The sequence below is a fragment of the Struthio camelus genome, chromosome 18 (genome assembly GCF_040807025.1).
Source record: "Struthio camelus isolate bStrCam1 chromosome 18, bStrCam1.hap1, whole genome shotgun sequence".
Taxonomy (NCBI): Eukaryota; Metazoa; Chordata; class Aves; order Struthioniformes; family Struthionidae; genus Struthio; species Struthio camelus.
In genome coordinates this window covers 761,253-785,995 of record NC_090959.1, presented here as the reverse complement: position 1 = coordinate 785,995, position 24,743 = coordinate 761,253, and the positions used below count along the sequence as shown (strand labels likewise).

The 24,743-nt window shown below is 44.3% G+C and overlaps 1 protein-coding gene across 4 annotated transcripts; it reads right to left on the bottom strand.

The window, feature by feature from the left end:
* Nucleotides 1-710: 710 nt before the first annotated feature.
* Nucleotides 711-24,107, bottom strand: PIGU (phosphatidylinositol glycan anchor biosynthesis class U). Of its 4 annotated transcripts, XM_068912365.1 has the most exons (13): nucleotides 23,833-24,069; nucleotides 22,019-22,083; nucleotides 20,537-20,596; nucleotides 19,423-19,485; nucleotides 16,929-17,038; nucleotides 16,725-16,805; nucleotides 15,041-15,141; nucleotides 12,977-13,074; nucleotides 11,219-11,373; nucleotides 10,528-10,671; nucleotides 7,761-7,885; nucleotides 5,384-5,526; nucleotides 711-2,437 (listed from the first exon to the last, which is right to left on the bottom strand). In XM_068912365.1, the coding sequence occupies exons 1-13, from the start codon at nucleotides 23,960-23,962 to the stop codon at nucleotides 2,324-2,326; spliced, it is 1,389 nt and encodes a 462-aa protein (XP_068768466.1). In that variant the 5' UTR covers nucleotides 23,963-24,069; the 3' UTR covers nucleotides 711-2,323. The 4 variants fall into 4 exon arrangements, with proteins under 4 accessions (XP_068768466.1, XP_068768468.1, XP_068768467.1 ...); XM_068912367.1 differs by lacking the exon at nucleotides 16,725-16,805 and having other exon boundaries at nucleotides 23,833-24,107; XM_068912366.1 differs by lacking the exon at nucleotides 19,423-19,485 and having other exon boundaries at nucleotides 23,833-24,008.
* Between the last annotated feature and the right edge of the window lie 636 nt (nucleotides 24,108-24,743).

Sequence of the window (24,743 nt, the reverse complement as noted above, 5' to 3'; positions counted from 1 at the left end):
GGAGCATGTCTCCTCTGAAGAAAGACTGAGAGAGCTGGGCCTGTTCAGCCTGGAGAAGAGAAGACTGAGAGGCAATCTCGTAAACGTGTACAAGTATCTGAAGGGGGAGTGTCAAGAGGATGAGGCCAATCTCTTCTCCATGGTGCCCAGCAACAGGACAAGAGGCAATGGGCAGAAACTGAACCACAGGAAGTTCCATCTGAACCTGAGAAAAAACTTCTTCACTGTGAGCGTGACAGAGCATTGGAACAGGTTGCCCAGAGAGGTGGTGGAGTCTCCTTCCCTGGAGATATTCAAAAGCCGTCTGTTTGCTCTCTAGTCCCCTCAGGACCCCTCTGTGCACTCTTCTGCGCCCTCCAGAGCACTCTGTGTGCCTTTCAGTATCCCTCGGGGCCCCCATTTGCCCTCTGGTTCCCTTAGGACCCCTTAGTTTGCCTTTCGGTGTACCTCAAGAGCCCCCTGGTCTCCTCCAGCCAAAACCAGCATTTCCCAGACTCCTTAATCCTGGGAATACTTATTCTCCTTAGATACAAGTGAAAAACTCTTCAGGTCTTGCAGCAGTTAAAAAAATCCTGTTCTTTCCTCCCCCTTTACAACAACAAATTAACAGAAAAACCTGAGATTCTTCCACAGCTTAAGTCGTGCTCTGCAACCCACAGAAATGAATTCTGCTCCTCATCCCATCCTTGTTAAACACAGAGCACACAAGAGGCATTTAAAACTTGCAGTTTATTGTGCTCTTTGACATGCCACAGGCACATGGCAGCCGAGAGCAGCCCTGGCTCCAAGTGCCGCCCACCTCGGACCAAGGTGCAGAGCTGCTGTGTGGCCTTCCCAGGCAGGAGCAGCTGAGTGCAGGATGGGCAGAGCTGGGCTCAGAGTAAACCCACTCATCGGACAAAGCGCTAATAGCAGTGCAATAAGGCAAAAGTTATTATTGTCCAGAAAGAAAGAAAAGACGAAAATCGAGCTGTTTATACAACTGCCAGGGCAGGGCCTGGCATATTGGTGTCTCAACTGCTCAATCAGTGGGGCAAGCTGGCTGCTTCCTGCCCAGACACCAGCGAAAAAGTTTCCAACACTGTGTTTAAGCTAATGCTTCTCAGTGCCAACATGCAACCAGCAGAGAAAGAATCCAGCCTGGGTTCCCCTAAGTCAGTCACATTCATGGGGTCAGCAGCAAAAGCTCTTAAGTGAGCAGATCTGAACGTATACAAAGGGAAGAAACGGGGGAAACCAAGGGATGCTGTTTTTTTGTGCAGTCCTCTATGCACAGCCACAAGATACCATCACTGTATTTGCAAGAGGATGACACTGGGGAGGGAATATCCTGTATTGTTAAGCTGCTGTGGAACACCTGGAGCTCAACAACTCCACAGAAGTGGCATCTGAGGCTCCTTCTGAATTTGGTCTCTGCTCTTAAAAGAGGAGATTTTGACACCTCCTGGTTCGCACTGCCAAGCTATGTAATGTACAGATATAAGAAACAGTGGGAGTCTATCTCCACAGTAGTGTTCCTTCTTCTGAGACCCCGTAATGCTTCTGTGCAACTCCTAACATGAAACTGTCTGTGTTGCTTCAATGCAATACACCAGCTACCCATACCTGTGCTGCGCCTGCTTTCACCCCAGTGCCAGCTCTCACTAGAAGTTCGAGCTCCAAGATGGTGATTTTACCATGAGCTATTATCTGTAATCTATGACAGCAGCCTAAGCTGTCCTCCTTCCAGCGGGTCACCCATTTGTTTCACAAGTTCTCACTGTGCCTGAGCAGATGTGTTTTTTCCAGATCCAACAACAGGATGAGAACTGAGAAAGGGCATCTGAGTTGACTGCAGCCAAGGCTTAGGCGGATTGCCACGTGCCAAACAGGACTACTACTGGTCAAAGCAGTGAAGGGGGAATTTCCAGGAGAAACAAACATTTCCAAGAAGCAAGGACAATAGAGTAAACAGATTACGTTCTCAGCTCTTTCTGGGCCAGAGATTCAGCCCTGTTTTTAGCCCAGGCACTTCCTCCAGTTCCTGCTGGACTGCTCAGAGCTGATGGCTGAGGTTGCAGTAAAAAGCATGGCTGAGGAAAGAAGGGAGATGCTCCAACGGAGGCATTGTGGCTCCTGCTTGCAGCTCTTAACAGTCTCTGCACCGAGTTCACTGTTGTAGCTCAAGAGGGTATTCCCAGAACATCCTCAGCTCTGTCAGTAGGTATCATCCTCAAAGTCCGACCTCATCCAAAGTCCGAACCTTCCCCACCCGCCCCATGTACCCCAAGCTTTGCATGTTCCTTAGCGTAGTCCATTTCCCAAGGAATGGTGAACATGATTCTTACTTCAAAACAAGCATGGCCTCTGTTCCATCTTGCCTTGTCAAATAGAGTCCATGAGTGAGGTAGTACTCTCGTCGGAGGAAGGCATAGAAATAATCCGAGACGAGCAGGATCTACAGAAGTGAAATGTTCAGACATATCAGTAATGCTTCAGAACAAAGCATAAAGGAGACGTGTTTGTGACAGACATGGGAAGGATTTAAGTTCTTATGCTGTTCATCATGCTTTGTGGGAGAAGACACTGTAACCGTGTGAACATTCCTTGACTTTTGTCTTGCAGTACAAAACCAAGGGAGATTTAAACTGATCTGGTTTGCTGCCAGTGCGTTCCCATAGACACCTCAGCTGAGGAGACAGTAAGTCCATAAACGGGCCAAACTGTATGGCACTGGCAGGTCCAACAGCCACAGCTTTATAGACCATCTCTAAGCCTCGTGCTTGAACAACTTCTTCCATACAAGTGCTGTCAGGCAAACCAACCCAAATGCTGAAAGTCTCTTACTGATGACTGCTATTGAGCGCTTTTCAATTGTTATTGTTTTTCAGTTGCCATTTACACTCAGAAAGAGTAAGAGACTTGCACGCAGAAGAATCACCACAGCCTCATAGGTCTACCTTAGCAAACAGAAGTTTTTAGTAGTTTAACAAAAGTAATATGTACTAGGCTAAGAGGTGAAGGAAAGAACAGAAGGACCAAAGCTGTGGCTTCACAGCACGCTATCCAAGAGCAATATCAGATTAAAGCACTCCTTCCATCCCCACTGCTTTCCCATCTCCTTCCTGCCCCTGTGCTGTAGCACCCGCTCTGTGGGGTGGACAGCCCTGTGTTTAAGCTTGCACTCTGGCTCCTTTAAATGGGGAACAGTGATGGCTACCTCCCAAAATTACTTTTTTTCCTCCAATCCAGTTCAGAATATGCTTCTACACAAATCAATGTGCTGCTGGCTAGCGAGGCGGACATACCTCAGGCTGGAACTGCCTCCAGCCACTTTGTAATGTGAAATCACAGCCGAAGTACCTTGCTCAAGAACTGCATAGAACATGGAAGCCTGACATTAATCAGTAGGTCACTCCTCTCCCCAACCCACACTTCTGTTGTACTGAGGTGTCATGGTGCTGGCTTCTCCCTAGCCTAAAAGCACCGTCATGGGTGAGATCTCAGGGTCAGTTGTGCTGGAGTAGTGTTTATAAATGACATTTTCTCTACAGCAGTCACCTTGGGCAAGCTGTCTTTGCAGAAGCAGGCTGGGTTTCTGTAAGCTCAGGCAGTGACCTGCTGTCTCAGTAATGCCATTTGTCATTTAGCCTCTTGCAGTGTGGCCCTCCCCCGTGAACACTGACGTCCTCCATCAGGAAATAGCATCGCATAACTGTAGCGGAAAACTTTTCCAGTACCAGACCAAGTTAGCAGTTTCTGCCATAATGTCCATATGCCACTCAGTGCATCAGTTTGGAAAAATGCATTCATCCAGCTGCTTGGGAAAGCCACTCCTGGGAGAACCTTACCTGAAGTACGCCGCAGTGCTAAGGGGACGGAAAAGGTCAGGCGGTCAGACAGAGCCTGCTTTTATTACTGTCAAATATAGCTACTGTTGAGAAGCTGCAGTGGCAGGAAGGGAGGATATGGAGGACTGGGTGGAGGCTGAGGGAAAGGGAAATAGGGCTGCAGACTGCTCAGGTAAGTGGAGAATGAGGGGAAGAGAACAGGTAGAGAAGGGCAGAGGTGCCCATGGAAGAGAGAAATCAGGAGCACTTATTCTGTGTGCTTGTTTAGCTGAACACCATGGCTGACTACAGACACGCTCTATCAATACCTTTGATTTTGTTTTTTTAATTGAACTTATCTGCAGATGTCTTTTTATAGGAAAAGAAAGAACGGGGCCTGACGGGGGTGAAGGTTAGCTTTTTCTCACAAGAAAACCAGAGAGGAGATTTTTGCTCTATCTGCATTCATACAGAGCACAAAGCCTTGCAGGATCTGCTACGACTTTATCAAGTAGGAAGTAAAATCCTCTTAGAATATCAACGACAGGCATCTATAACTGCAGCTTGACTGTTCCTTTCATTCCATAGCAACTCATGTAGTTAGAGAGCTAACAAACCACTCCCAATTGCCTGTAAGACCCTCCAAGTAGTATCTCTGTTCTCAGTCTCCTCCCACTCCCTGCACCTACTCTCTTTTTGCTTTTCCAAAACAGGTGTTTGCCCCCATTTATCAAGGGGTGGGGGTCACATAAGCAGGTGATTTTCAGCCCCCAGCAGAACTGCACCTCTAGTTTTAGGAGAGGCAGACAAACTTAAATGGCTGAGGAGCATTCAAAATTATGCCAGCTTTAACATGAAATGAACAATCAGCTCTCACGCATGTGAAAATATCCTAGGATTCAGTAAAGATCTACAGCCTGTAAAATGAGCACAGAGAAGAGAAGGGGCTTAGAAAAGGTTGTAGCAACTGTGTTTATTAAACCTCATCCTCCAGGGGTGCTAAGCTGTTTTCCCTGATGCCAGGGAGAGTCACGTATCTAGAATGGCACAGTCCTGAGAGAAGCAGGGAAAGTCCGGGCATGACAGGGACCATGAGCATTCTCTCTGTCCTACATTTCAGTGAGTTGTAATGCTTTGCTTCAGAAAAAATTGGTACTATGTCCCAATTTATGAGCAGCTCTTGTCTGCCTGTTGTTTGACCTCACTGCACAGCCCCATGGTCTTTTCCATTTCCTCTCTGAGCTGACCTTCTCCATTCACATTGGCTGTTAGTCCTGCCATACTGAGACACTTTTCCTCTGCTACCAAGCAGCAGGCTATGTAACTTGCAGCATAACCTAGCTGTATTGTTAAGCGAGAATTCAAATTCTACAACAGTTCTGTTTCTCACCAGTGGGCCAGAAGGTGAGGACGAGGTAGATTTCAGCTGGATCAAACAGAGTCAGGAAGCTGCTATGCAGGATTACACAGGATGCAAAGAGCCAGACACATACTGCAGAATTTGCTGTTGCTGACAGGACACCCATTCCATTGCACTCCCCAAAGCACTGCCTCATTTGCTTCGCTTTACTAACCTGCCCTATGTTGAAAGTCAACGTGATGGCATAATAAAAATTGGAGTTGGCACTTCCTGCGTAAATCCAGAGATGCCAGAGAACGGGGAACAGGAGGGAGCAGACAATGAGCACACAAGACAGAATGAAGATGTTCCGGAGGACTGCAAAAGAAAAACAAGCTGTTACAATGATGCATTAAATGACAAGCCGTGCTCACACAACCTAGCAATGGTGTTTAGGATAAATGCAGTGATAGAGAGGCACTTGCCAACACTGCTCTCCAACAAACAGTCTTTCACAGTTTAATAATTCGCTTGTTAGATTCCATGTGAAATCCACTATGATTTTCCTTTAAAATATACACTTCTGCCTTTGCTTGAGCATGAATCTCTCATTTGTAGCTCCTTCTTTCTAGGTCCTGCTTCCAAACAGATATTCTTCTGCTGAGGACTCTGGTTTTTTAGCTTCACGAGTGCAGCTAAGGCAGAGTGCCTGTTAAAGACTCTTTCATTTCCCCTTCTAAAGATCACAAAAGCCCTGTCTCTCCAGCTCCTGAAGATAAGGCTCCTTCCAAAACGTAGGATAAATATAGCTGAAAGGCTGAGACTCAGGTTGAAGATCAAAGACAGCTACTTTGGGCAGCTGTGCTTCAGAGGCATTGAAAGGTCCTCCCTCTACAGGGACTTCTGAAGCACACGGACAGACATTATTACTCCAAGTGTGCACCCACTTCAGTAAATAGCAGTTCTCAGAAGGGCCTTTCCACCAGCACTATGATTGAGAGAGCAGAACATGCCATTCCCTAACCTTGCCAAGTTGACTACCTAGAGCGCAAAATGAACCTAAGGGCCATAGAAAGAAAAGATACTTTTCTCAGGAGGTGCTAAGAAAATGAAAGCACCATAAAGGAGGAAACTCACACAGGCCAAATGTGTTGACAAATATGTGCCCTTGGGAGGTGCAAGGGTGGCCAGAACCCATTAGTCTGCATGAGGATGTTAGACAAAAAACAAGAACAGCTCTGTCTAGAAGAGCTAGGAACTACAAGGCCAGAAGAGATTTTGTTTTCTGTGAACTATTTATGCCTGACCGCTGGCAGCAGTATTATAGTACGTCCCAGCACTGCTGTTGCTGTGCTTGGCTACAGTTCAAGAAATACCCCTGAAGTTTACTGACGGACTGCTGATCATTCTGCAACTGAAGGGAGCTATCCAGCATTTAATGGGTGTTGTCACATCCAAACCTGTTCACGTTTTACCTTTTTAAACTTCCTGCTCAATACAATTCAGTTCAGTCACTGCGGAATGGGAGGGTCTGACAGAAGACTGACCCTCTCACTAGTCATATTCCTTTGCTTTGCGTGCTTGGTACATGCAGCTCACCAAAGCTGAATCAGGATTTCTCAGATGTCACCTGGTATGGCTGCAACATGCTCAGGGCTAGCCTGGGGGCTTTCCACCGTATTCTATCACAGTTGCTTTGGCTTCAGCTATCGTTAGGGTGAAACTAATGCAGCAGATGGTCTCAAAGTCAAACAGTGCCCCATTTACTCCCCACCACTGAGGTTGCAGATAACCAGCATTTAAATAAAGCCAAATATATCCAAACTACTCTGGGCTCCTGACTCCTGATTACGTCTCCTGATATAAGACAGGCTAGCTGCCCATAAACACACTTGACCTGGGTGAGAAAAGACTGTAGTTAAAGCCCAGGGCAGCCTGGCAGGATTGGTCAAAGCAGCTGCTTTGTGGTGACTTCAGCAGGCAGCACTGGGAAAAACGCAGCTCTTTAGAAGTATTACACTGGCAGGCTTGCAAAACCTCCCCTGTGTAGCGAGTCCTAGAGTCAGAGCTTGAAAATCATCAGGGAGCGCTCCGGTGATTTAAAGAACTAAAGAGGCTTGTCAAGAAGCATGTAAGACAAACTGGAGCATGACTTGGATTAAACCAGTTACTTTCACTCTGAGCAAACAAGCAGGCGCAAAACAAAGAATCACTGCAAGGGGACAGGATTTTAAGGCTGGGAGATTCATCAATTGCAGGAGCAGCACTCAAATTACACAGCCTTAAATGGGAGTGAAACCTTCCACGGCTGCATTCAAAGGACTGAGGTACTTTGCATAAGCCACATCCTTTGTGCAAGACTGGCAAGTTCAGAACAATTTGGAAAGAAAGGCAAGATAATGTAAAAGTGAGAATTCCCTCTGTGATCTCTTTCAATTCCAGTCCTAAAAATACTTTAGAGATTGCATCACCAGAAATCAAGCTTGCTTCCAGATTGCCCAGAGAGGCCACAAGAGCCTGCAGACATGGGCCTCATTTGGTTCAGTGGTGACAATTATTGGACAGACCCCTTCCCATTCCAGATAAGAAACAATGAAACACAAAGAACTTACATCTGTAAAGGTGGCTCCAGACTGGAAGGAAGGCCATGTACAGTGCAATGTCTCCCACAGTGGGATAGGACTTGAAGATAGAAATGATTGCGATCTGGACAAACATGAAGAACACAGGGTGTTCCCTAGAAGGGAAAAGACACAAAGGGTAAGAGGATGCAGTAGGGTCTCTGGAAACGAGTAATTAAGATCAGCATGGGCACAAACGTACTGTGGGACAGGCTTTAAGAGGCTCTTGTACCCCTGTGCATTCCCCAAGCAAGCCTCTGAGCGCTGGGTGGGACAGACTGAGCTGCTTTGCAGAGAAGCAGTACAAGAGAATGCACGTCTGCTCACCGCCCTCACACAGAAACTGCGTGCCCGAATTCAACACACATTTACACAGTTGGTCATCTTGTCTGCTCCTTCCCAGCTAATTTACAGGAAAGCAATTAGCAACTCCGTTCTGAAGGTTATTTGGGGAAGCCCACAGTTATCCCTCTGGTATGGAATGATGGTGGTACTGATTCCAAGTCACCAGGATAAGCCCATTGTGAATCCAGGCAATTAGTGAAAGTTTTTTTTATCAGAAAGAAGGGTAAACTCGTTGTCAGGGGTCCACTAGGAGTGTCCCGGAGTTAACCACTTTGCTGTGGCAATAAAGAACTTTAAGTTCCAGCTACGAGTTTTTGCTTTCTGATCCCACTGGCTCATGCAGGGAGCAGGCATCTCTGTAGCCTAATCTGCTCCCTCTTTTGATGCCTGTTACATAGCCGGAGCTGTTGCACATCTTCTACATTTTTCATAGTGACTATGAGTAAGAGGAAATAACAAATTCTTGTCCTGATCCATTAGAATCTGAGAGTTGGACTCTGCCATGCAACAGGTGAGTCACAACACCACAGCAAGTGATAAATTAAGTTCCTCAAATACTTTCTCAACACTAAAATGATAAGGTGTGTCACTGTCAGAGGCTTGTTGGTCCAGATAGTCTCCTCAGGGTCGGGGCACATAGCCTATGAAGCTTTCTGCCTGTTAAATGCATGCAGTGGAGGCATTAAGGATGCAAGCAACATCAGTTAGATGTGCCCCTTACAAAGAGATGAGATAGTGATGCCTAGAATTGCTACTGTAGGGTCTAAAGTGCAGCTTTGTTTTTAGAATGAGTGAATAAGCTTTGCAGTACTACAGAGAAATGCAAATGGAGGGTGACGGTGAACACAATGGTCTGGGCAGAAAGGCCTTTAGAGTCAACTTTTAAATATTAGCATGAAACAAACTTTGTTCTTCAAGTATAAGGAGAGATGGATTTTTCCCTATCGCTAGCGTTGTTTATATAACACTTAAAAGTAAGGATGAAACTGGACTGACTTTGTCCTAAAGAGAGAATACCCTCCAAACACAGGAGCCGCTTAATTTCTTCTCAGCTGTCAATAAATATGATGCCACAGCAGCTTTTTGGGACACTGACAGAAAGGGAAACACGATGAAGGAAAATATCCTGAAAAATATCTCCTCTGCAGAAGCCTGTTGGCAAATGCAGGCCTCCAAGAGCCCTACAGCACTCCTAATGCCAGGAGATATGGAGGCATTTTCTTTCTCTGAATTCACAGGGCGCATGAGTGATGTCACATAAGTGATGGTCACAGCCTGTGACTACAGGCTACTCCTTAGCCTTCCAAACATACAGACACAGAGCAGGGCCTAGTTCCAGCAGAGGTAGGATTGAGCAGGTATCTGCTGCCTCCTCAGAAACCTGATCATGGTTTAAGGGTACTTTGCAGGAAAACAATCTTTCCAGTTCCAAACATTAGCACAGGTTATGATGGCAAAAAAGGACTTCCAAGAGCGTACAAGGGTACAGCACTAGGAGGTTCCTCAGCCACAGCCCAGTGAGAAAGAGGACTTCAAGAGGTCTTTAGTACAATCTTCTCCTCAAAGCAGGGTCTACACTGAGCTCATATCAGATTGCTCAAGGTTTTGTCTAGTCAGATCTGGAAAACCTCCAAGGACAAGACATAGGCCCCTCTTCCAATGCTTGACTGTCCTCATGGTGAATTTTTTTTTTCTTATATCCAGTTAAAATCTTCCCTCTTTCAGTTTATGGCACTGTCTCTCATTCTCCTGCTGTACACTTCAGCAAAAGGCCTGGCTCTATCTTCTCAATGATCTTCTTTCAGATATTGAAAGACTGCTATCAGGCACCTCTGAAAACTCTTCTTCTCTAGGCTAAAGAAGCCCAGTTCCCTCAGCTCCTCTCCCTGGTCTCCAGCCCACTGACCATCTTGGTGGTCCTCCACTGGACTTGTTGAAGTTTCTCAACATGGTTCTCGTATGGAGAGGCCAAAAATTGAATGCAGTATTCTAGATGTGCTTTAAAAAGTACCACCTCCCTTCATCTACTAGCTACTTTCCTGTTGATGTAAGCCCATGGCTTGTAAGTGATATGAGATATTTGCTCATTTCAATCCAGCACAAGCATAGTATTTTACTCTACTTAAAAGACTGAAGCTTTGGGAAATGAGAGGGATAGCCCTATATAAAACCTATCTTTTCCAAGCTCTCGGATCCAGACTTCTGGTGCCAGCCTCATGAGCTTCCACTGGACAATCATGGCTTAGTGAACTTCAAGAGTTTAAACAATTTTTCGTATAGCAAGTATGTCAGTGAAGAAAAATACATTTCATGAAAGGCTTTTTTCCTCCCCACGAGCGGAGACTGAACAGCATAAAATATAGAAGCTGTCAACTCAGATAGACTCAAAAAACTAGCACAGGAACGTACTTACTTTAGCTTTACTGCCAAAGGAATGGTGTAGAAGAACACGTTGATTTGAAACACGCATACAAAGAAAAGACTGAAGTGCTCAAACATCTCTGCAAAGAAGTACCAGAAAAGGCCAATATTGGGTGTCAGATCTGGAACGGAAAGGCTGAAATTTAAAAAGAAAAGTCAAGGCAACATTTTTAAAAGGTTCTTTTTCACTGCTTCTGTTACATTAACAAATCAATGTGTGCTAATGAATGGAGGACCTAAATGTTAAATATGTGAAAGAGAAATCAAAGAGGTGAAAGCCTGGAGAAAAAAAGGGATTAATCCTTCCTTATGCCCTTGGCAGGATCTAAACCACTCCTGAGCAGACACTTGTCTAACCTGCTTAAAATCTACAGAGAAGAAAATTTTGCAGCCACAGCAGCTCAACGATCTAAGCCATTTTCAATCAACTCACTGAAAAACAAGTAACTTCTCTCACCTATTCCTCACATCTCCTGTTTTCTCTAATTCTTGCTGTTACTTAACTAACAAAATTTGGCTAACACTAGCTTTCCTCCACACACATTTTTTCTTTTCCTGCATTGCCAGTAGATTCAGAGATTGCACATGTTTCAGGACAGCGAGTGAGGCTCCTGTATGTGACGCACAAGAAAAAACACAAGCGAGAGCTTGGACTGAAAAACAGTAAGAATTCTTACACTTACATAAACCCATAAACAGATGGGATAAAATCCCAGGAGTTGAGGAGGAAGAAGGAGAGGCAGATGATCACCACCAGGCTGCACAGGTACAGCGCTGCATACTGCATAGTGTAGAGCCAGAAGCTTTTACTTTTCAGTTTCACTGGTATGAATTGACGCTGAAAACAAAACACAAACAGGCACACACCACCCATCATTTGGAAAGACACAAGCACACCTGAGTGTTTAGAACATCTTTTTAAACTGATGAAAGAAAGCATCAAACACTGGCACTGTTGCACTGGCAGGAGCAGATTTCAAGCACAAGCTGCTTGAGGTTCTTCATCCAGACTAATTAAGTCACACATGTTACCCATATTTCTAGAATTGAGCCATTTAATTAAATTAAAGAATGCAGAAAATTCATTTACAAATTTGGATAAAAGAGTACAAATTCGAGCACTCCCCTTTAAAGTCAGTTGCAAATTACGCATTAATTTACCAAAGGAGTTATCACTGCTTTCAAACACAATGCTTCTCTCTTTCTACTGCCATAGAGATATACAGCTGAAATGAAAGTTCTAAGAAAATAACTGGGACCGACATATAGTATACTAAATGCTCCTAAAAATTAGCAAATTGAAAAGCAACACTGACTCTGCAGAAGTTCTTGTCTTGCAAAGAGTAAGAATAATAAAATTCCTGGAAAAAGAAAGAGACATTTATGTCAGATAACAAGGGAAGGAGAAGGGGCTAGAACTGACTCTTCCTTTTCTTCTGAAACTGAAGGATTTGAGAATAGACTGTAATGAATCTGTAGTTAAGATCAGCTATAAAAATCATAAGGAAGACAGGACAGAAGCAACTAAGAAAGTCAGGCATGGCTTCAGAACGGCCAAAATGATAAAAATGATCCCCAACGATCTGTGAATGTGGGATAAGAGTCCTCTGCTAATGGTCACAGCCTCTCCTTGCTCCCATATCAGGATGAAAATACCAAACGATCGGTTTTCACCAGGTGCATTATGATTTGGACTCTCAAGTAAGTTACTGTTTAGAGTATCAGCACACAAGCTAAGAGAGAGACCAAGGGGAAGCATGCAGGTAAAATGATCAGATGAATCAGGCAATTCCATTTTCCTTCTGGCTGGCCATCCCTATCCAATTCTCCCTATTTCACAGCCCAAGGAGTCCAACGTTCTTTACACAAGCTGTCTTCTGCTCAGTAGCAAAGAGTGGCCTCAGCTTTAAACCTACCCCTTTCTGCAGATGCGCCTACTCAGCCTACTGATGGGCTAGTTTTACCTGGAGCAGTGCACGTCTGCTAAGGTCAGCGCTGACGGAATTCAACAACCACCCTGCTAACGGGGAGGGAGAGAGGCTGCTTTGAAAAGCATATGCCTTTTGGCCTGAAACTTCAAAACAGTATTTCTGGGTTTGAGAGATTCAAACATAAGGCTCCTCATTCAACCACAGCTCAATGACCATATCAGTGCAAAGGAAACTTCTGGTCTAAAATCCTCCTCGTTAATCACAAGACACAAAGACTAGAACATATTTCAGGCAAGCTAGACACTAACCAGTTCTAAAGATAACTGTCTGCTTCCTTCGCTCTATGTGCAGGCATTCCCATTAAGGCTTTAAACTTTCCACAGCCTGAGGAGAGAGGCACTTTTTCTGAAACTCAGTACCTGCCCCTGACTCCCCTCTCTCAGTAGCTGAGAAGAACTGCCCCTGCACAGTTATGACCAGCCAACGGAGATACATTTAGAAATCATTTACCTGTAGAAGGTAAAGGAGTGCCGGAGCAAACAATGTGAGAGGGTACAGTGACTGGTAGGTTGCTAAGGCCAGGAATACAGCACTGAGGAAGGCACTACCTGCAAAGAGAAAAGTAAAGTTCATTCATAAGGAAAATTTAATATTAACAGCCTTAGAGACAAGAAGTCCAAATGGAAAGAACCGCACAACCCCATGCAAGGGCTTTACAAATACCAGAATGCCACTTATTGAGTAACAGAATGTGTCCTGGAGAGTGCCCTTTTGTTAACTACACTTTTGAAAGGAGAATGACTCATACCCAAATGATTCTCCTACAAGAAAAGACCACTGACTGGTTTATATTCCCTATAATTTAAATACAGAAAGAGATTCATATAACCCAGCCTATATATAGTAGCCAGTCATGCTGACTCCTGTTTATGAGGGGGAATGCATTCACTTAAGTCATTTCTGCATAAAACAGCTGTTACTGCTGGGCATAGCAGATGCCACTGTCACTAGAATGTGTCAGGGCACTCAGCAAAGCTCTGTGAGCAAATGTCTGCAGCTGAAAGAAAGAAGTGGCAATAGCCCTATTTACCGATATAAAAACTGAGGTATAGGAAGGATTGGCCCAGTTTTTCCAGGCGGTCTTTAAATATGAATGTCTCTGTTGAGGAGGCCTTATTTGAGGCATTTCTGGTTAAGCTAACTGCTGAGTACTCACACTGTCCAATCACCTTATCTACAGCTGGGGGGCTGCCTCCCACTAAAGATCAAGTCCAAAAGGTCTCAGGTTATACATGAAAAAAACAGAAGCACCCAGTGCAGTAGCCTGGTTAGAGCTTTTGTCTCATGTCACTTGATCAAAGTTATTAGTAAAAATACAGCTTAGCAAGAATCCTGACTCAGTACACTGGGCTAATTATCAGCCATATCCAGTCACTGACATCAAATACTTGGTAAGCTTCTCTGCTTCCATCTTTTAAAAAGAGAAAGAACAGCCTGGTGACAAGTCTTCTCTTAAAGTCTCCTAGGCAGTAGGCTTCCTATCCTCTATTTTACAGAGCATTAAATACTGCATAGCTCTAAAGAACTGGTACCCAGAAATCATTGTCCTGATCTGACATTCTCTCTTTGCCCACTTTCAAAACTAGAGGCTACCACACACCAAATCAGGCAGAGAACACACAGGATAGCAAATACAGTTTTGCCTGTTACAAAACTGTCTTATGGTGTCAGTGAACAGCTAAAAATCAGTTTAAGCCAAACAGACCCTGCTCATTTACTTTTGCAAATGCTTTTAAATTAAAATCCCTCCTACCTCAATTGGCCAATAATTGGAGGAAAACTTTCTTTTGGAAATACTAATAAAAAAACAACTACACCAGCTTTCTTTGCAAGGTCTGGTTCTGGCCACTTCTAGAGACAAGATAATATTTCGGACTGACTTTTCCTCTTATCCAGCAGAGGCCTTCCTAAAAAGTATGACTAGTATAAATCCTGTGCTCAAATGCTTTAGCAGTGGGGGTTCATGGAAGAGACAGAAACCTGGTTTTCTCTATAAAACGAACAAAATAACCATTCTGTCATAGTGTATTCAACTAGGCTAGTGTGGATCTTTGTTCGTCGTTTCTTATTCCTCACAGCTCCATTAGCCAACTTTGAACCAAGGTTACAATTCCGAGTGAAAGTCAAATAATAGTTGCAGGCAATGTTACTTTAAGGATTTCCTCATGTAGACAAGAAAAAGCAGCAGAACATGATGTCCTCCTAGACTACAATGCACAGACACAGGTTTCTTTGTAAACAGAAAGTGATCGAGGAAAAGAAGGTAGTTTTTAAGAGATGAAACTCCTAGGCACACTGGGATAAGAGAAAGTTTTGCCCCTCTCATCATTAAAGTCTCTTGGGCTCTTGTGATTTCAAGTAGAACTTAGATATTGCTCCATTTCACTTTCCGATGTGTCCCACTGAAATCTTTGTAGTAATCACACTTGTAAAGATCTACATTGATTTAATTTCCATTACTTTTATAATCTTTACAGAAAGGCATGAAGAATCATTTTTTCCCCGGTGTATTACCTTTTATTGTAGCTAAAATGAAGAATGCAATGACAGTATTGTTGATAGTGCAGGTAGACTTTGCCACACAAGACATCACAGTGTAAGGGTTTAAGAGATAGCTGAAAAAGAGCAAAACCTCAAGTCATATTCATGCCATTCAAAGGAGGTAACATCTAAATAAAGAGAAGTTCAAAGGAAAATGAGATGCAATTCGCCATTTCGTTTGTTTACATCTTATGGGTTCCTCTCATCAGCAAATTGACTCAGCTGAACTGGTGTTTTGTCTAAAGCAAAACTCAGATCTTTGGATTGCAGCCTGGGACACAATGGCCATTGGGAGCACACTGCAGAAAAGGAGATGGTTGGGAAGATATCTAAATGCAAGTTCTGTCCTAGAAAATGACTATCAAAAATGTTCCTTGCTTCTCAGAAGCTATGTGCTTTGTATTCAGTCCTACAGCAAATTCAGACCTATAGATGCCAGGCCCAAAGCAAGTTCTTTCCATTTCTCACATCTGCTGGCCCTGAAGAAGTAACAAAAGTAAGACAGAAAGACAGAACCAATTCTCTTTCTGGTACATTAGCAACCCAATACCACCTGTGCACTGCTACTATGGTAGTGCAATTCCTTAGATTCACCACAGCATGATCTGAGCACAAGAGTCACTCCTACATGAATCAACTGATTCTCAGCTCCCAAGGTGGCAGTTTAAAATATGTCAACTTTTTATATGCAAATACCACAGCAAACCCAGAACAAACTTACTTTCCAGAATACAACTACATTTTAATTAGTAAGGTTGCTGGCTTCTTTTGGAAATGAGAATTACGTTGATCTCATTTAACTAGGTACAAAGTGCAAAAAATGCTGTGAAGGATTATCAACAAGCAAGATATGGATCAATCAACTCTGGTATAACTAAATCAACCGTTAGACTAAGGAGAGGGGTCTGCTGATTTCCTCATTATCTCCTTACATAAACATTTTTCCTACTTCTCTGGGTCCCAGTCTTGCTTTTTCCTGTGTTTCCAGATAGAGACAGCCTAATGCCAACTTTCCTTTGATGCCGTGCACTAATGTTAAATAAAAATATAAAACAGTCTGCAATTTAAATAGATTCGAAAGAGACAAAGATCCATCTTTCTCACCCCGGGGAATTTACCATTTTACTAAATTCATAAGGCAGTAAGAAAAAATAATAATCAAATGAAAAACTCTTTTCAGAGCCAGAATAATTTCATATAATAATTTTTTCAGGTCAAAACCTCAATGAAAAAATTAATTCTTTAATTTTAAATACCTTACTTGTACATTATCTCATATTTTAACTGAAGTTTTCCGAAATTAAAAAAATGTAAAACAGACAGAGGAACACCAAGACATGACACTATTAATACCAACAACCTAAAAATATCTTTGAACTATTAGAAAAAAATCTGAGATTTTCATATTTTGATATTCAGAAAAGATTTTGTCTGATTACTCCAAACTCTCCCCCCAACCAAAAGACAGTTTTCAGGACTGAAAAGACACCCGAAACATATGGGAGGTATAAAATTAGTTTTGATGACATTAGCATACAGGCAAAATAAATGGGAATGCGATCTACAGAGAAACAACATTCTTGCTACCAAACCAATGACCTTATGCTGTTTAGCCCTTCTTAGAGGGCCTGAGCAAATTTACTTTTTGGCAATATACCTTTGGAAGAACTTTTGCTTTTCACTTTCAAACTGAGTATTCAGGGCTGAGGAAACATGTATGTGCAACAGGAGATTCACGCTTTATGGGAAAAAAAAAAATGTCAACAAATGCTGAAACGCCAAATCAAACAAACAAAAGCCAGGAGGAGATAAGGAATCAGCTGCTGCAGACTACAAGAAGCCTACAAGAAGCAATACTTACAATAGTGCTACCTTGAGAGGGATGTAATGCATTTCCATGGGCGTCCGGATGAGTTCAGCCACGTCTGGTGCATATTTATCCAGTTCTATTAGAAGCTTTTGCTTTTTAAACTGAACAAGAGAGAATGACCAAAGACCGTCAGAGAAAGAAAGTCCCTGTTTCTTATTAATTACGATTTTCCTTATTTTAGAACCTTCCATGAGTCCCATGTTTGAGCTAAAATTCTACTATGTGAGGTGTTGTACAAACAGAAGAAACAAAACCTCTCCTTTCCTAAATACTCAGCAATTGAAACTGAAGACAAGAGTGAGCAGATAATCTCTATTTCTTCAAACTACCTTAACTGTCCGTGTCTACCTCTTGAAGCAGTTGACAGTGAGAAGCAGTTGACGGTGAATTCACCACATCAGAGTTTAATACTCTCTATCTTCCTAAAGTGCATTTGATTCTCCCATGAAAAATTGACTTTACAAATTCATTGTTCAACATACATGCCTCACAGAAATCAAGCCACAGCTAAGCAGCCTTTGTTATTTTGAAGATGTCTAGTTCTATGTCAAACCTCCTTTAGGGATGCAAAATACATCTCCTTCATCAATCTTATTCTATGATGCTCTCTGTAGAGATAAAGGAAAAATCTGAATTATGAACTTACTGAACCATGTCACGGGGAGACAGAAGGAGAGAGATGCTGACTACAAAGCAAAGTAACTCACAAATAGGATGTTTACATGGCTGCAGTTTTATCATGACTTTATCAAGACTTTTTTCAAGTCTTGCCAACTTCAAAATCTAATAATTAAATTCCATACACTTCAAACTTCCACAAGAATCAATACATGTTCCAAAATCTCACATCTCCTCATGTGTATTGTGACCCTAGAGCTGTCTGCATTTCATTAACTGTTGTGCTCAAGAATTTTTTAAATTCTTTAAACTCCCTTCAGACTAAAGGATCATCTATACCTCTGAGGTCATCCTTCAAGTGCAGTGTACTAGCTGTGGACACTAATTTGCTTCACATCGTAATAGCGCCACAACAGAACTGAAAAGCATCCTAACTAGCTTACTGCATTCAGTCTCCATATTTGCTAATCATCCAAAGATGATTCGATTTACTTGCTACTGCTAAGCAACAAGCAATATTTAATATCAGATTATCTGGCACATTTTTCTTTGGCACAAGATATTTATACTTCTAGTCAGCACGGATTCACCAAAGGGAAATCATGCTTGACCTATCTGATAGTCTTCTCTGATGGAATGACTGGCTGGGGAGATGAGGGCAGAGCAGTGGGTGTTGTCTCCCTGGACTTCAGCAAGGCTTCTGACACTGTCTCCCATCACATCCTCCTAGGTAAACTCAGGAAGCGTGGGTTGGATGAGTGGACGGTGAGGTGGATTGAGAACCGGCTGGATGGCCGAGCTCAGAGGGTTGTGGTCAGTGGCACAGAGTCTAGTTGGAGGCCTGTAGCTAACGGTGTCCCCCAGGGGTCAGTCCTGGGTCCAGTCTTGTTCAGCGTATTCACTGATGACCCGGATGAAGGCACAGAGTGCACCCTCAGCAAGTTTGCTGCTGATACTAAACTGGGGGGAGTGGCTGACACACCAGGAGGCTGTGCTGCCATTCAGAGGGACCTGGACAGGCTGGAGAGCTGGGCGGAGAGGAACCTCCTGAAGTTCAACAAAGGCAAGGGCAGGGTCCTGCACCTGGGGAGGAATCACCCCAGGCACCGGTACAGGCTGGGGGTTGACCTGCTGGCAAGCAGCTCTGCAGAGGAGGACCTGGGAGTGCTGGTGGACAACAAGTTAAGCATGAGGCAGCAGTGTGCCCTTGTGGCCAAGAAGGCCAAAGGTGGCCTGGGGGTGCATTAGGCAGAGTGTTGTCAGCCGGTCGAGGGAGGTGATCCTGCCCCTCTCCTCAGCCCTGGGGAGGCCTCCCCACGAGTACTGTGTCCAATTCTGGCCTCCCCAGGACAAGAGAGACATGGCACCACTACTGGAGAGAGTCCAGCGGAGGGCTACAAAGATGATGAGGGGACTGGAGCATGTCTCCTCTGAAGAAAGACTGAGAGAGCTGGGCCTGTTGAGCCTGGAGAAGAGAAGACTGAGAGGTGATCTCATCAATGTGTACAAGTATGTGAAGGGGGAGTGTCAAGAGGATGAGGCCAGCCTCTTCTCCGTGGTGCCCAGCAACAGGACAAGAGGCAATGGGCAGAAACTGAACCACAGGAAGTTCAGTCTGAGCATGAGGAAAAACTTCTTTCCTGTGAGGGTGCCTGATCACTGGTACAGGTTGCCCAGAGAGGTAGTGGAGTCTCCTTCCCTGGAGATATTCAAAACCTGCCTGGATGCGATCCTGGAAAATATGCTTTGGGTGACCCTGCTTGAGCAGGGAGGTTGGACTAGATGATCTCCAGAGGTCCCTTCCAACCTTGGCCATTCTGTGATTCTGTGAGAAAAGAGGACCTGCAACACTGGCAATTCAGCTTACCACAACTTTGTTGAAGTCCTGGATGGCCAAGTAAAGGGCAACAGCAGTTAGCACATCAGTTATCTAAGACAGGAAAGCAGAGAAAGACTGACTAAGTAAAACAAACAAAGGGAAAAAAAGATATTGGGCACTATTGCAATCTTAGGTAAGGACTCTGAGCTTACTTCAGCTCCTGAGAAGAAAAAAAAAAAAAGCTTTTAAACCACCAACTAGACTGCTGATTTGTACAATGGGATTCACATATCACCCCTGATCCCTGAAGCCACGTGCTATACAAAAGATACCAATATTTACACAACAAGAGAACAGGGAATTAAGGGAAAGCAATTGTTAATGGAAAGAAGTACAAGGATAATAGAAAGAATCACTGGTCTAATCAGAGCAGAGACAACACTGAGGCAGCACCCAGGTGGCTAAATCTGTCTGCTAATCCAGCATGACAGTGCCTTGAGTGGTCTCAAACTTACAGCAGCAGTACAGTCCTCTGAACAATTAGCATAAGCAGATGGCTGGTAGAGCCACATGGGACCTGCTGAGATGGTATCTGAGGAGGTAAGCTCTGCTACGTGGCTGACACAATCGGCTACATGATTTTTGTCCTTCTGAATTATGCAGGACTCACAGAATAGTTTACAACAAAACACCTTTGGAGCTCTGGCCCACTCATGCTCTAACTGCACCCCTGGAGTTTAGCAGCGGATTGTAGAGAGAAATAATGCAGTGCAGGGACACAGAACAGTAATCTGGGGGGGAAACATATGTTATTATTTTGACTGTTTACAGACTGCTTGTTTTTTGTGGGACATAAAATCCTCAGCACTTGAAAGAGGTAAGCTTTGAAATTTGAAACCAAGTATCAACTTCCTGTCCCTCTCTAGAGCATACTTATCCAACCAAGAACTGAAGAAAAAAAGAAACAATTTGTAGAGCAAGGGACAAACCTCAACTTGGGCTTGTATAGGCACAGCTGCCTCTCTAAACAAACCACGAGTTCAGGAGGAAACTGAACAACACAGAGACTGAGGGTCCCCCGGTTCTTGCAGGAGTGAAAGGAAAGTCATGCAGCGTTTCACAGAATAGGGCCTTTGAAGAGGAACTTTTCAGGGGCACTTACCATGAACACCAGCTCAGCATATTCAATCAAGAAGTGAAAGAGGTATATTATCAGCGGGGTCTAAGAAAAAGCAGAAGGGAAACATGTCAAATATCGCCCATTTGCCTCAGATGAAACAACTGATAATTTGAAAGGAAAAATGTAATAAGATTCTGAGAGACCGGAAAAGGTAGTTTTCCTTAGACTCTTCCACAATGCTTTACAGTAAAGCGATTCATCAGACCACACTGACTGACCTCTTTCCTTAAAGTTCTCAATACCTTCTTTGGAAGATGCTATCAACTTTGAAAATTATATTCTATTCAAAATTTTCAATCCACTAGCACAAAGGTAGAGTTACAACAGAAAGCATAAAAACAACAGGTTTAGAAAAACTTTTTTTTCCTAAAGAAAATGGTTTTTGCATTGTAGTTTTGAAAGTATTTCCTATACAGCTGGTTTCACTGTTTAGCCCGTTGTTTAGATGGATCTTTTATAAACCAGAAGGAAGACAGCATGTTAACAACACAAAGCAGTGGGACTACAGTACTGTTAACCTCATACTCCCGCAGCTCTTCCTTTTTAGGGCAAGAGGAAGAGCAGGTTTAGGAATTACTCCTTTGACAGAAGAGACTAATTTGGAGGTATTATACTTATATGGTGTAAACTGAGTCTTTCCTGTGAGAAAATGTATTTCTTTTAAATTAATTTAAAAATAATATGATGCTATAAATAAGCATTGAAAAATACTTCACAGACTGGGAGAAAGGTATGTTTAAACAAGAGGAATTTGTTGACAAGAAAAAGTTTTCAGAGATATACAGAGTATCTGGCACACATATGTGATACTAAGTATAAGTGTACTTTGATATCAGTAAGACTGTTCAAGTGCACAAAACCCCACAGGTGCTTATGTGGTTGAAGGAATGAGGTGCTTTCCAAGATAAGAAATTATCATACTGCACGCTTGTGCTGATATTAATATTTCTGCAAATGCAGTAGCAGACTGGAGAGCCCTATCCACCATTTCTCACATCGGCATGGCTTTCTGATAGCCTGGCAAAACACATATAATTACTGTTAATCCACCCATAGTCATGTAACAGTGCAGTATGTTTGGGAAACTCAAGTTGCTGCTCTCCACTAAAACTCTGTTCAAACTGCCAGTGACACTGCATCTCCCTTTTCCTGCCTCAGAAACATCTGGATGTGAACAAAGCATTCTTCTTCTCACAGATTTCCCCACTTTCAGACTGCTCATATATAGCAACAGTCACACATCATAATGTCTATCATTTGCACAGCAACTAGTTATTACGTAATAAGCTACAGTTCCCAGTTGTACTAGTCATGGCACGGAGCTATCACATAGACAACTATATGACTCTTAAGTTCTTTGAAGTCTTTGAGATAAGATTCTCCAACCTTCACCAGCCCATGAACAGTAAGACTAAGAAACGTTCCACAGTAATATCATGTTTAAAATGAAACATGCATACCAACCTCATGGAAAATAGCTCCAGAATATGGAGAGACCCCTAAGTCCAGCAGAGCTAATCCTTCGACCACTGAAACACACAAAATGCCTGCATTAGAATCCTGCAATGTGGGAAGAGGAAAATCTCATGATAGTAAAAATATAGTTTTAAAAATACTTACACTGGTAAGCATCTTACATGGAGTCACTATCTGAATGACTGACACAGAATTGCAAAACAAGCAACTAGAATTGAATGTTTTCTTTCTTACTTCTACCACACAAATCTCTTCAGTGACTGAATTCTGAGTTATTTGTTTCAGGCAACTAAAAATGTTATAGCTATAGTTATAAAATCACATGTAGGATATTTACTGATTTTAAAGTCTTCTGTTATATGATATATATAGTACACACACTGGAGAAACATTTTACTCTCAAAGGACCATCGTGACATTCCCTTTTAAAATGCACCTGTGCATTTTGAAGGGAAACTGTATAATTTGAACCATTTTGTATAATTAGATGTAGAAGGACCCCAAATGCTCCAAACGTGACATACACAAACAAAGAGCAGAAATTAATACACAGTATCAGGCAATGCTGAAAGCTTCACCTGTTGTTGAAACTGGCTGATATTTTGCAGCCTTAATTTTGACCTTTTGCAGTCATGTAATTAAAGCTTGTACTGCAACACTTGCACACGTTTTTCCACAAGGTCTTCAACTTGCTGAGCCCAAAGGTTTTCTGGGAATTAGCAGAGTATACAGTGAAAGAAAGCATGGAGTACAAGTCCATATGTTCCAGAAGTCAGAGGGTAATGAAGCAGGAGATTACAGGAGATAAGTAACAAGAGATTCTCAGTTCAGTGATACGCTGGAGATGTAGATTCTATCTCTGCCACAGAGTTTCCATTAGATGGTAGATGTTTAACCTAGACTTTTCAAGGTGATCCTAATTGTGCTCCTTATTGTCTTAGACGCCTAACTTGGTGCTACAAGATAGGAGTTAAAAGGAATCCATTGTTGCAAGGAGATTCTGGAGAGCTCTATTTTGAAATTATGAAACGTTATCCAGTGTGAAGTAGAGGCCTTATGCCTTCAAATATACTCATGCTTTTGATCTTTCTTGTTCTGTGCCACTTTCTTCCACCTGGAGACTGCAGATAATATTAGGTGCATACTAACTTTTCAAAGGAACATCTTTAAAATAAATTACGGTTCATAGGGAGCTTGGATGCCACAGAACGTTACGGGAAAGCCTTGATTAAACTGAAGTTCAGCCTTCAGAATAGAATTTGGATCACATGTAGGAAACACTGTGTGAGGCCACACATTGAACAAGGAAAATAAAATAAAACAGTGAATAGCTATGCATAAACTGGGAACCATCCAGTCCTGTTCGCTACATGAAGCAGTGCCCATGCAATTACTGTATAACGAAAGGGATTTGATCAAGGCTGCAGAGACAACCTGTTCAGTGCTAGATTTTGCTATTTTCCCATTGTACGTACATCTGAAACACTATCAGTTTGCATCACTGCAACCAAGCCAGCTGCACACACTGAAAAACTCCCACGGTCTTGCATCGGGTCTTAAGTTCTTCCTGCCAGAGCCCTGTCCCGACAGCCAGCGGCCTGAGGCTACAGGACGTCGGGGCAGGACGGGGCCACGGGCCACGGGCCCAGACCTCTGCCCGCCTGCAGCCGCCGGGCGCCGGACACCCGAGCCGCCGCCTCCCGCCGCCCTGCCCCGCCACCTCAGCCCGGGCCGCGGGCCTCAGCCTACTGCCCCCCACCAGGCAGCGCGGACTCTGCGGGGCTCCGGTCGCGGGGCCCCACCTCGCTTCCAGGCGTTCAAAGGTGAGGCTACTTCCACCCGCTCGGAGATGAAGGCGGCCAGGCTGGAGCGGTACAGCACGGCCCGCACCGTCACAGCCACCAGGATCACCAGCACCAAGGGAGCCGCCATCTTAGCCGGGTGACAGCGGCCTGGCCACCAGCTGTAGTTCGCGGGCGGCGCTGCAGAACGGGGCGCCAATGCGCCAAGCTGTCCAGGAAGACTACACTTCCCAGGAGCGCGCGGCACACCCTCCCGCCACTTCCCGGCACCACTTGAGAGCTACGGCGCGAGCGGCGGGGCAAATCTAGCGGGTGCGCGAAGGCTTTGGGCCTGTGGCTCCTCCCGGCCGCCGTGTGGGCGGAGGCGGGAGGAGCCGAGCCCGCCGGGGCGGCTGCGGGCGGCCGGGCCCGGTGAGGGTGCCGCGGCGGCGCCTTTCCCCGGAGCCGCCCCCTTTCAAGTCAGTTTTGCCGTCGTTAGCCTTTGCCGCCGTGCCCGGGGCGGCGGCGCCCCTCTCCCGCTGCCCGGGCGCCTGGGGCGCCGCGCTGCTGGGCCTGGCGAGGCAAGGTGGCCAGCCTGCCTTCTGCCCCTCCGTGTCCACCAGTGGTTTTGTTTGGAGGCAGCCGGTGTGATTGTTGTGCAGGAACCCCATGGAGGGGCCGGGGGATTCACCCCGGCTCAGAGCAAGAGGCCGGTTAGGGAAAGGGTCCACTCTGTCCCTCTGGCGGCACTAACGTCTTCCCATAAAGACACAGCCTTGGCTGAACGGAGCAGCCTCCCCACCTTAATTCCCCATTTTGCCTTTGGGCCTGGCGTTTGGGGACTGAGGTGGGGTGCCTGAGGCTGCAGGAGATCAGCCTGCGAAGCCCAGAGATAGATCCCACCAAGCCTAAGCAGCCGTGCCTCAGGAGCT

What these genes read in the sequence shown, in the direction of transcription:
- PIGU (XM_068912365.1), bottom strand. Translation starts at nt 23,962, where the DNA reads ATGGCGGCTCCCTTGGTGCTGGTGATCCTGGTGGCTGTGACGGTGCGG. An exon ending in CACTCCTTTACCTTCTACAG is followed by an intron (nt 11,374 to 12,976) that starts GTAAATGATTTC and finishes TTTTGTTTTCAG; the next exon opens with CGTCAATTCATACCAGTGAA. An exon ending in CCATCTGTTTATGGGTTTAT is followed by an intron (nt 10,672 to 11,218) that starts GTAAGTGTAAGA and finishes TTTAAATTTCAG; the next exon opens with CCTTTCCGTTCCAGATCTGA.